This window comes from Abramis brama (genome assembly GCF_963993115.1).
Source record: "Abramis brama genome assembly, chromosome: 20".
Classification (NCBI taxonomy): Eukaryota; Metazoa; Chordata; class Actinopteri; order Cypriniformes; family Leuciscidae; genus Abramis; species Abramis brama.
The window spans coordinates 1,023,971-1,036,105 of NC_139982.1; the positions used below are offsets into that span (position 1 = coordinate 1,023,971).

General features: G+C 37.6%; 1 protein-coding gene across 1 annotated transcript; it reads left to right on the forward strand.

Moving 5' to 3' along the window:
• The first annotated feature begins 3,078 nt into the window (after positions 1-3,078).
• LOC311070799 (endonuclease domain-containing 1 protein-like) lies at positions 3,079-4,666 on the forward strand. Its single transcript, XM_084094857.1, has 2 exons — positions 3,079-3,430; positions 3,860-4,666. The coding sequence occupies exons 1-2, from the start codon at positions 3,140-3,142 to the stop codon at positions 4,403-4,405; spliced, it is 837 nt and encodes a 278-aa protein (XP_083950983.1). The 5' UTR covers positions 3,079-3,139; the 3' UTR covers positions 4,406-4,666.
• Positions 4,667-12,135: the final 7,469 nt, after the last annotated feature.

Here is a 12,135-nt window from a genome sequence, read left to right on the forward strand (position 1 = left end):
GGCAAACTAACAGACTACATGGCCCGAAGACACAGATAAATGAATTAATTGTTTCTGTTTCTCATAATTTGGTGCAGAATTGTTTCTGCACCTTTTTTTCTTATTCTAAATGTGATCAACATTTGATGTGTTTGGGGAATTTGGCTATTAACATTGTAGGAAACTTTTTCTTCTTCAAAGCAGACCAGGAGACGTTGGGATCGCGTTCAAAATAGAAGTTATTCTTTATTGAGTCGCGGCTGCAGTTCGTCCAACATAATCTAACGTACATAATCTGTACATGGTGTCTTATAGGTATTTTAGGAGGAGGGACTTTTGAAGGTGGAGACAAATTCAAACAAAGCATGTAACAGGTTTAGGTAACACCCTAGACTGAGGGTCTGGCCAATCCTAATTCAATCAGCATAAGGCTCCAAGAGCCCTTTTGGTTCCGAAAGCCATTTGCAGAACAAAAGGTGAGATTCTCAGTGAATCATTCGTGTGCTAATCCCATCAGTCTGAGTGAAACTGGGGCTCCAAGAGCCATTAAAGACAATAAGGAGAGAACAGGAAATGCAACTTTTCTGAGATCTTAACCTTAAAAGCTAAATACAATATTTGAAATAGATTCTTAAAATTTGTTATTCTTCAGCATGTAACATTTTAAATATTCTGCTGAAATGAATGAAATGAACAAAATGACTTGAAAAAAGATTAGTTCATTTTGATGAACGAGATTCAAAGATCAGAGTTAGTAAAATGATCCGAACTTCCCACTACTATGAAGGAGATGAAGTATAACCGGTGTAGGATTACAAATTTATTAAGTGTTTAATTTAGGTTTCCACTGCAATAGTATATAAACTGAGAAAGTTTAGTAGACTGATTTCAGATGATTATTCAGTTTCTAGCTAGAGACTCCGGCCAGTCCTGTTTTCTCTATTGTGTTTTAAATCAGTCAGATCACTGAGATTCTCACCTTTTGGAGCCCAAATGGCTTTCCGGGCCAGAGGTTGAATCGTTAGGTTGATTGGATTAGCTGTAGGGGAGACTTTCCCCTTTTGTCTTTAATGGCTCTGGGATGGCTCTTGGAACTGGAGTTCCTGGCCAGTATCAGCATTTGAATAGTTACGCTGATTCAATTGGACAGGTAGTGCTCTCAGAGTAGGGTGTGTTCCTACTTCATTTGCATGCTAGTTTCCAACACCGGCTTTAATAATCCTAGTCTGTGCCAGATGTTTTTCATGATGTAAATGCATTATAGGTGCATGTTTGGTACCAATATTAAAGAGACAATAATGTAAGTCAGGAAGTAGATGTGTGAAATTAACTCTAAACAGGTGGAAAAATGGATGTGGCTGAAAATAAAACACAAAAATCACTATACAGTGTCACTGAAAGCAAACACTGGCTTTATATTTGTGGCAGTCGTTTGGGGAAATCTGGAGCGATGAAGACATAAGAGAACAAATGTAACCAATGTATTTAAATGATTTTGATACTGGAACATCACAAAGACATCACTTACTTTCACAGCCAGAGATGGAACCTCAAACAACTGTATAAAGCACTTATGTGGAATCATTTTATTAGATTATTGTATTGCTTAACTTGTGTCTTCTGTGTTATATGCAGTGAACAGTGCTTTAGTCAGATCTGTGTAAATGATGTCCACTCACATGAGATTGACAGCGCTCTAGAAAAAGCTCTTTTAACACATGTAATCATGTTATTATGTTAAATGTTCAGTTTTATTTCAATCATAATATGCTTTTTCAAAGACAGATTCACTCTGTAATTGTTGAACCTGATAATTACATTAATAAAATGTGACTGCGCATATATAATGACTAATTAGCTGAAAACAAACACTAAATGTGTGTAAAATTCATAAGATAGAGCTCATGCGTTTGAGTGTAAACAGCATTATACCATGGTCTGGGTGAATACTCGATTCTGATTGGCTGCAGGGTGTCCGTTAAAAAGTGATAGAGGACACCTAGGGCCTGTCCCAATACCTCCCCTTACCCTAGATTTCTGCCCTAACCCTTGTTTTTTTGCTAAATGACCGGTTTGGAGATTCACTTTAACACAGTTTTTGTCTTAAATGGGAGTTAGTTGTGGAATAGTTGGGAGAAAATGTGTATTATTAGATCTGCATTCGGTCTTAAAGTGGCAGCGTCTAATAAACCTGCTAATGATTACACCTTTAATGTGAAAACGACTAAAGGCAAAGAGAAAATTTATCTTGAATGAATAACTTTAGCTTTAATGAGCATTAATCTATCTATAATAAACTATGCTGTGTTATTTTACATTTGATTACTTTATTAGATTTCTAGCATATTATTATGGATACTTATATCCTGATCATAACTGGGATAGTTATGTGCATGTATATAATTTGCACATAGTGGTGTCCCATTTCATAGGGAAAGATCTTCAGCTCCACCTCGTTGAGGGGACTTTACTTTCGAGGGCACTCAAAACCAAGTGGAAGTTTTAAGGGGGGGGAAATGGGACAGGGCCCTAGTAAAGGAGTTCTGGTGAAACTGACTGTTTACCGTTTGAAATTAATAAATAAATGCGCTGGCTACATCAGCTGTGAGTAACCATAGCAACAGGCAGTCAAAGTAATCAAAACAAAACTGAAGGGTTCTACGAGCTGAGCAGACTATAAATATCTCAGAAACCAAGTTATTGTTTGTAAAAACTTTAGATTTCGATTGTAAAACTAATTAAAATATAAACTAATGTTTTAAAAATGTGTTATTTGGCAAGTGACCATGGTATAAGCGGGTTAATGCCCTTCGAGGTGTCCATTGTCAGGAATTAATGGACTTCGGCGGAGGCAACCGACCGACGCGCAGTTCACGCCTCGGCGTCGTCCATTAATACCTGACAATGGACACCTCGTCAGGCATTAACCCTTACGTAAAGCCTTTAATGTGCTAAAACTAGATCATCAGCAGTGCAGTGTGAACCTCTTCAGCTTTCAACACTTTCTTGTGTAGTGAAACCTACAGACGTGTGTTTCTATCTCCTCCCCTTGTGTGTTAAACTCTATAAAGAGAGAGAACATCTGCATTCTCCACTCTCGCCTCTTCTGACACAGAGAAATCCAGAGATTCAGTTTCTGCTCTCACAGTTTGAGTTCATCATGAAACTGCTTGTTCTTCTTTTGTTGCCTTGCCTCTCTCTGAGTGAGGTTTCGCCGAGTTTTGCTAAATGCAATCAGTTATTTTTGAAGAATGATCCTCCTCAATTCACACCACAATGGGGCAGCTCAGTCAAGGAGATCTGCCAGTGTGTTTGGGACGAAACAGATCAGCAAAAGTATCTTTATGCAACTTTGTACAGCACAGCATGGAAGATCCCCATCTACTCTGCGTATGTGTTTTATAGGAGCGAAAGTGTTGGGAGGTGTGATGTTTGGTACATTGAACCTCAGGTAATTATTCAACTGTATATTATTATAGTATATTGGTCATGCTTTGTATTAGGTGTCTTTAACTACTATGCAGTTACATCAAAAAAATGACTTGTACAATGTACTTATTATGTTGATGTTGTCCTGTAAAAACTGTTATTGAGGATGATGACGGTGATATTAGCACAGGTTTACTGGTTTAAGAGGTTAACAAGTGTCATTATAGATGTAATTACATGCATGTATTTTATAAAATATAAGTTCAATGATAAACTTGTACGTTAACAATAAGTGCATTGTATCAAATTATTAATTCAAATGTTAGTATATAGTAGTTAAAGACACCTAAATTAAAGTGGGACCAGTATATTTATTTGAAATTATAATAATTAATATGAATTTTGACTGAAACAGTTTGATTTTTTTTCTTCTCTCTCTCATGTCCTTTAGTTGGATGATGCTAATGGTGAGCCATGTATGGCACCTAAAGGTCGCAAAACCATTACTAATCAGGCTGTGAATAGTGACTATGAAGGACAGGGCTCTAAAAAGCCTAAGTATGACAGAGGTCACCTCTACCCAGTTCAGCACACGTACGATCATATCTCCATGCTGGCCACCTCCACCCTGACCAACGCCGCTCCACAGGACTCAGACTTCAATCGGGGTGAATGGAAGAAACATGAGGCGGCTGTTATTACTGATCTGGGGTCCTGTACTGAGGCTTATGTGGTGACTGGTGTAGTTCCAGAGACCAACATAAAACTAAAAAAAGTGACTGTCTCCAAGTATTACTGGAGAGCCACCTGTTGTCTGAAGAAACCCCAGCTCATTGGGAAGGGATACTTTGGACCTGATAACAATGGCAAAGTGCAGACATTATCAATTACAGCCCTACAGACACAGCTGGAAAAAGATTACAAAATTAAAAATATAAAAATTTTCCCAAGCATACCCCCAGGGTACAAAAGACCCTTGACAGGTGGTTGTAACTAGTTTAGCCTTTAGCCTATGAGCTAAAAATGGATAATTTGACAGTAATATACATCTTTGACTGGGGTTGGTAATATCTGGAATCAGATCTTCATACTCTAGATCATGACTTCATAATCCTGTCCTGCCTTTCTGTTATTTTAATGAAGATCTCCAGCCATCTTTGTCCACTTCACTGTTTCACTGTTACTGGATTAACATGTGTGTGTAATAAATGCTGGATGTATAATCAGTTACATTTAATAAAGACAGTGTGCAAATGTGTCTTAATGTGTTTAAACCCTTTATTCAAGCCCCCCCCCACCCCCCCCCACCCCACCCCACTCACACACACACTTTGAACAAATCACTTATGTAAAAATAATTCATTACATTTGGTTATCTATATCAGAAATTGCAAACAAGTTCTGTAGAAACTGTATAGAATCAATATCTATAGAAATCTATAGGTGTACCAAATGTTTCATTGATTAACCATTAAGATCAGTTGGATTAAATAATAGACAAATGTATTAAACTGAACAAGAAGAGATGCAAATCTAAGGTTTGATAGTAAGAGCTTATGAAAGGCAGTGACTGTGAATGAAACATATGTAGATGAAACTCTTATTTTGTGTTGTGAAAAGGATACTTTGTGATTTTGAGTATTGTACTGACAATTGAAAACATGATGAAATGTTTGAAAAAAGTGCACTTTTGATGATCTGTGTGATATTAGCACTAAGAGTTTGGAATATAAACACCTAACTTGTGGAAATAGTACCAAAGCGAATAAAAAAACTGTATTAAATCTCTCCCCTCGCCTAAGCAACTACATCAAGGATGTTTGTTTTCAATGATCAGCTGCTGAGAGTAAAAACCACTGAAACCACTCCAGAAACCAGTGCGGAACGGACACAGCACAGCGGCACAGAAGCACTTCTGAGGGGTTTACAGAGAGCGTTTAACGCTGCTCAGAGCTGGAGGAAACACAGAGTCTGAGGCGGCCAGAGCAGGCATCGTGAAGTCCCGCTGATACAGCATATTTACACTGAGCTTTGAGCAGAGCAGCCTTAACTGGTGTACACCACAGTTTTCTTTCTCAGCCAATATCAATGATGTTAACTTATGGAGTGAATTATGTGCCATAATTAAACAAACAAATCCAGCATTTTGCAGAGTTGACATTGGAGATCCAAAGAAACATGAATCCTAAAGCAACTCTGAAGGAGTATAAAGAGGAACTGGCACAAAATGAGAAGTACCAATTGAAAATAAAAGATATCCGAAAGGAAGTCGAAGACTTTTCCGGAAAGTTCCCAATGCCTGGGTTGCCGGAGTTATAATTACTGTCTTTCTGACATTTTGGCCCTCCCAAATAAAGATTTATTTTGTTATAAATCTTGATACTTGATCTACTTCGCAAAGAAAAACTCGACTCGCAAACAAACAGAAAGCAATGTGCAAGTACAAATGTCAGTTTGAGTTAAAATGCAGTGGAGTAACAAATATGTATTGTGTTTTACAAATATAAATACATGAGCAGAGCTTTCAGCTTATAGATTCCCCTATCCTAGAGAGAGTGAAGTACTAAGTGCTCATGTGGATTTCTGTCTAGATATGCAATAAACATTTTGCAAAAGAAAACCTTAAGAAGGTTAATTATAGATAAAGACAGAAACACACCTGTTCACCGGTCATTTTCCTCAGCTGTAGGCAAAGGCAAGTTTCAGATCAGCGCTTCTCCCGGGAGACTATGGGTGTTTCTTGGTAAAATGGGCGTGTCGAGAACACTTCCGGGATTTTTGACAGTTCTTGCCAAAATGCAAACTTGTGTATTGGGACAGTACTTGGGCAGCGACTGATGACGTTTCACAAGTCCACAAGAACACAAGTACAGACAAGAACGCATATTGAGAAGTGGCTCAATTAATCCGCTAGTTTAGCGCCATCTACTGTTCTAGAAGAGGAAGTTGCTCAACTGCATTTGTGAGAAAATCGAGCCGAGAGATCTCATAAAAAGCCAAGTGTCTCACACTCATAACTGACAGATATGCATTTGTATGCACTAGACTTGGTATTTGTTCAAAGGTTACATGCAATTTGTTGGATGTTTTGTATTTATTTGTAAAGTATTATCTAGGCTCATTTATTCATATTTGTAAAACACAATACATGTGTGTTACTCCACTGCATTTTCACTCAAACTGACCTTTGTACTTGCACATTGCTTTCTGTCTGTCCAGTTTTCCTTTGCGAAGTAGATCGAGTTTGTTTGCAAAATGCTGGATTTGTTTGTTTAATTCGTATATAATTCGCTCCATAATAACTCTTCTTATTGTTGAGCCCATGCAGTTCATAACACATTTTAACCCTTTAACTGTCCCTGCCCATTTAGAGCAGACGTGAAAATGGACTGTCCACACTTAAACGGTTGTGCTTCGTGAATGCCTTAAAAAGAGACCAACAGGTCTGTATTGCAAAGACACTGCAGATTATTGCTAAAAGCACGTATATAAGTTTAAGTTAACTGTAAAACAAATGTACTGGAACAAAAAATTTATATTTTGTATAAAATAAACATTTTAAGAAATTTGTAATCTAAAATTGCTATGAAATCAAAGCCAGGTAGACAAGCTGTCTCACAAATGTGAAGTAATTGTAGTTCCTATGCAGCTTTGTGCTAACACTTTATAATAAGGTTTAATTTGTTAACATTAATGTATTAACTAACATGAACAATACATTTGTTACTGTAATTGTTAATGTTAATAAAAATAGTTAAAAACTGTAAAAAGTTGTTCATTAAATGTTGATATTAACAAAGATGAATAAATGCTGTTGAAGCAACGCTATCTCACGACCAATTCGTACGAATTCGAACGAGTGATAAAAAGTTGGCTAATTTGTACGAATTTGTATGATTTGTCTAAACCCACGTGATGGGTAGGTTTAGGGGCGGGGTCAGGGGTAGGTCATACGAATTGGGCAATTCGTACAATATGTACGATTTAGCAAAAATCGTACTAATTCATACAAGTTAGGTCGTATGAATTCGTACGAATTAGCCACCTCGTAGAATTCGTATGAATTGCCGTGAGATCAGGCTGCTTGAAGTGCAGTTCATTATTAGTTCATGTTAAAGGGATACTCCACTTTTTTAGCGTCATATCATTACGCCTGCTGGACTCATGGTATGGCAGCAAAGTTCCTTGATTATTACGCAGGAATGAGAGTATAGTTCCTAGCCATATCAGCCTAGAAAATCGCAACTTTACATTTTCCGTCGGTCTTAGTACACGATTTAACTACAGAAGAGTCAAGTTTTAAATAGGAAAAATATCGAAACTATTTGGTCTTTTTTTTTTGAGAGAGAGATGCTAATGGTCTTGTCCACTTCAATGATCTATGCTAAGCTATGCTAAAGTGGGACCCCCAGACCTGGAGATCGGCTGAATGGATTCGGAAACGGTAAAACTCAACTGTTTAACTCTGGGGGAGTTGTAAAATGAGCCTATTTCCCCCCCAAAAAAGTGGAGTATCCCTTTAACTAATGAAACCTTATTGTAAAGCGTTACCGATTTCGTTTAGGTGTAATAAAAAAATCCACCAGGTGACACCAAAATCCATTGTTACAGGAGAAAACAAAACCATTAAAATAAATGTCACAAAGTCCCTTCCATCACTAAACAGTCACCAAATATGGAACCTTGTCTCAGACCTTTCCAAATATTCTGACCAGATCAGATTAAACAGATAAAATGCATTTTGTAATTTGAATTGTGGAGGAAATGTTATCTTTAAGATGTGTGTGACCATCACATGACAGTAAAAGAGCACACACAATTCTTATTCTAATATGGAAGTGCATTGGAATGGTAGAGTGTTGGGACGTGACAGGATGATGAACAAGTCTAAGAATGTTCCACGTGTGGTTGAAACACCATCATTGGCCTAGAAAGATAACATTCTGGGAATCAAGATGAAGGATGCCATCACTTCACTGTCACTCTCTGCAGACACCGTGTGACTGTACGACTGCTGGCCTGAAAATACACCCGAGACTATTGGAAATGTTTCAGTGATAGAACTTTGTTTGCCACTTCCAAAACCAGACACCAGCCACTAGGAGCCGCTAAAATAATTTAGAGTACTGTATCAGTTGCGCAAAATCCAATTTCAAAATGGTATTCACAGGATTTCAAATGATACCCAATTTATGATTACTCAAATATATGATGGGGAAAAAGGGAGCGCCAAGCATTCTGCTAGTGGGAAGGTGACAGCTAAAGGGTTAATGTTAAATTTAAGACCATTAACTCTAGTGTTGGGCCACCAGTCACTGTCCATGTGAACCCCTGAGAGTCAGAGCTCTAGAGCCGTCACAGGAGCTCAGCTCTGCACAGGTGGAGGTCAGTTTTAGCTGTTAGCATAGTGTCTGAGGTGCAGTTGTGTCCTGTGGATCTGAAACCCTGAGAGTCGTCACAGGAGCTCAGCTCAGCACAGGTGGAGGTCAGTGTTAGCGGTTAGCATGAGTGTCTGAGGTCAGTGATGCGAGACGAAGCAGGAGAGAGTGTTTCATCAGCTTTATTTAAGAAAGGTGTTTATGCGGTCAGCACACACGCTCCTCCGACACCCTTGATCTTCTCCTCGGCCCGCCGGCTGAAGAACTTGGCCTTCACGATCACCGGCTGCTTCGGCAGCTTGCCTTTGCCCAGCACTTTGAAGTAGCCCTGAAACACACAGGTCAGAGGTCAGAGGAGAGAACCAGACACGACTGCAGCTCGTTCAGCAGGACACACACACTCCTGACGGAAGCTCATGGACACAGTGGTTTTTAATATGGAGAAAGATGTATAAAATGAACCCCTGATAAAGAGAGTTGTAGTTCATGAACACAGATCTACGATTGTTCTCTCCATACATACAACCGGCACATCCGGGAACTTAACTGTAAATTTCATAACCGCCCCTTTTTAGGGGAAAACAAACCAGAGTTCCCATAGACTTCAATACAAAATAGCGGCACAAAACAACGTCCGTACACAGCCGGCAGACGTGTATAACTTCAGAAATCACTTAGATGAAATATGTCGAGTAATTATATGTCCACCCTGCCTTCCATAGAGCGTGAACGATACATTTATAAACTTAATTTGGGCAACTTAAAAACATGTCCCTACCAGCGTCAAATTGGTCTAACAACCCCACCCAGTGGCCAGAAGTGTCTTACCCGTACATTTACTCGTACCTCATCGAGTCACCAGGTAGCCAGTGAATGATTTTACTTCGGTTTTAAGAAGTAAACATCTTTAAATGTATAATATTATGTCTTTAAATTTAGAGTAGCTACTGAGTGCACTTTTCTGTCCAGCCATACAACTAGCCTGATATAGCTTTCGATAGCATCATCCGTAATTCATGATATTTCCATAACAGCAAGATATTGATAATGATGGCAGGCAGAGATGGGCATAAATACATGGAAATGTATTTAAAATACAATAAAAATACAAAATACAGCGTGGACAATTTTAATTAAATACAAATACATAATAGGGGTAGCCTACTGTGTGAAAAAAAAATGTTTAAATACAAATTACATGTTTGTAAGGGTTAGTACACGTCCTCAATCCGATACTGTGTATGGCGCTCGCCGGTTTGTTTTCCCCTAAAAGTGGGCGTGAACCTTTTCAGAGACGTTCTATGACGCTACGCCGGTTGTATGTATAAAGCAGTGACAGCAGCTTCAAAATAAGTTTAGGTTCACTGTAAAGCAAATGCACTGAACAGGTTTTGTTTTGTACAAAATATGACAAAAAAAAATTGGCCTCTAAATTTTCTATTAAATCAAAGGCGTGTGTTTAACCCTTAATCACTGTTAAAAAAGGATAACACTTAAGATGTTTGGGGTCAGACTGACTCCAAACTTTTAAAGAGCGATTGCATGAGGAAATATACATTTTTTTTATATGGAAAAACTATATATAATTTTTTTTATTTACTTCTCAACTATACATTTATGCTGTGTTTTTGTGGAAATTTAAGTTTTTTTACTTACTGCACAATTACATAACTAGGCCATAAATTGGCTCATGAAAAATGATTTAAAGAAAAAAATCACTTAAATGATGATCTTAATTAAATCTAAATAGTTTTTGGACATTGCTCTATGTATTAGGTATAGAATACTGCCATCTATAGGTTAGTCGAAAAACTTTTTTTCTTATAGTTAAGGAATTAAAGTGCAATGACCACATGTATCCAATAGAGGGCCATAGAGACTCATTCATTTACACTTCGCTTTTTCTTGATGCTTCAACTTCTCCTCACAACTTTGATATATATTTTGTGAATATTTATTTAAACATTTTGAAATACATTAAAAATCTGTAGCTTTGTCAAAGTTAGAATTTGTTGTTTTCTGATATATTTTTAATTATCTGCTTTTTGCAAATTATTATACATACATTTGCAGAAACATTACAAGTCACCACTATGACATGACTGTAATCACACACTATTTCAGAAAATTATTTATCAACAATTATTTATTTTTTTAGAACAAGATGAATTCTTGAAATTTTTCAGATTTATGCCAGTTTAGTTGATTTTATTTGCCAATTTCTATAAAAATGCTCTGTTGCAGTGACATACGTGTGTGTGTGTGTGTGTGTGTGTGTATGAGATAGAAAGTTCGTTCCACTTTGTGTTTATGCTCTAGGACCAGACCTTGATTTAAATGTAATTTTTTTTAGATTTATGCTAGTTTTGTTTATTTTATTTGCCAATTTCTGTAAAAATGCTCTGTTGCAGTGACATACGTGTGCGTGTGTGTGTGTGTGTGTGAGATAGAAAGTTCGTTCCACTTTGTGTTTATGCTCTAGGACCAGACCTTGATTTAAATGTATTTTTTTTTTAGATTTATGCTAGTTTTGTTTATTTTATTTGCCAATTTCTGTAAAAATGCTCTCTGTTGCAGTCACATACATATGTGTGTGTGTGTGTGTGTGTGTGTGTGTGTGTGTGTGTGTGTGTGTGTGTGTGTGTGTGTGTGTGTGTGTAACCCAGTAGAATATAATTCTTCAGGTTATGAGTTATCTCAACTTTATTTGCTTTTGTTTGGTTCTAATTCAGATCTAATAGGTGATTGAAATATACATTTCAAATCAGTGATGTATAAAGATGTGTGTTCCTTTAAGAACGTCATTCCTATTTCAAGTTTGATTGATATGCACATGCGAAAAACGTGGCATTAACAAACAAGTTAGGTGTTACATTATTTTATTGGTTTATGTGAAGTAAGTCCCGCCCTCACTGGTGTTTTATGTAACGTGAGTGGTTGTTCAAGGAAAGAGGAGAGAGGAGATTGACAAGGCGGTCGATTGAAAAGAGACGGAGAGATTGCGGTAACAAAAAGTGGTTATCTAGATAATTCATGTTTAAAACGCTTATTGTGCCTTGTAACGTCTGTAAATACACACAAGTTTTGGAATAAGAGTTGTTTTGTTTTGTAACTGAGTCACACCGTGTGTTTGCTCGACATCGCGGCACCTTTTCTTTTCTTTTATGGGACAGATCGCCAATACAGACAGTGTTTACAGTTATTGTAAAGAGAACTGGTGAAGTACTGAAGACACTCCCGTTAATTGTTAGTCGTTGAAATTCTAACGAGAGACTTGAAAGTTTGCCAGCCGCGATAGACGTTCTGCATCGTCATCAGAGGACGCGCAGCCGCGCACCGGAGGAGGATA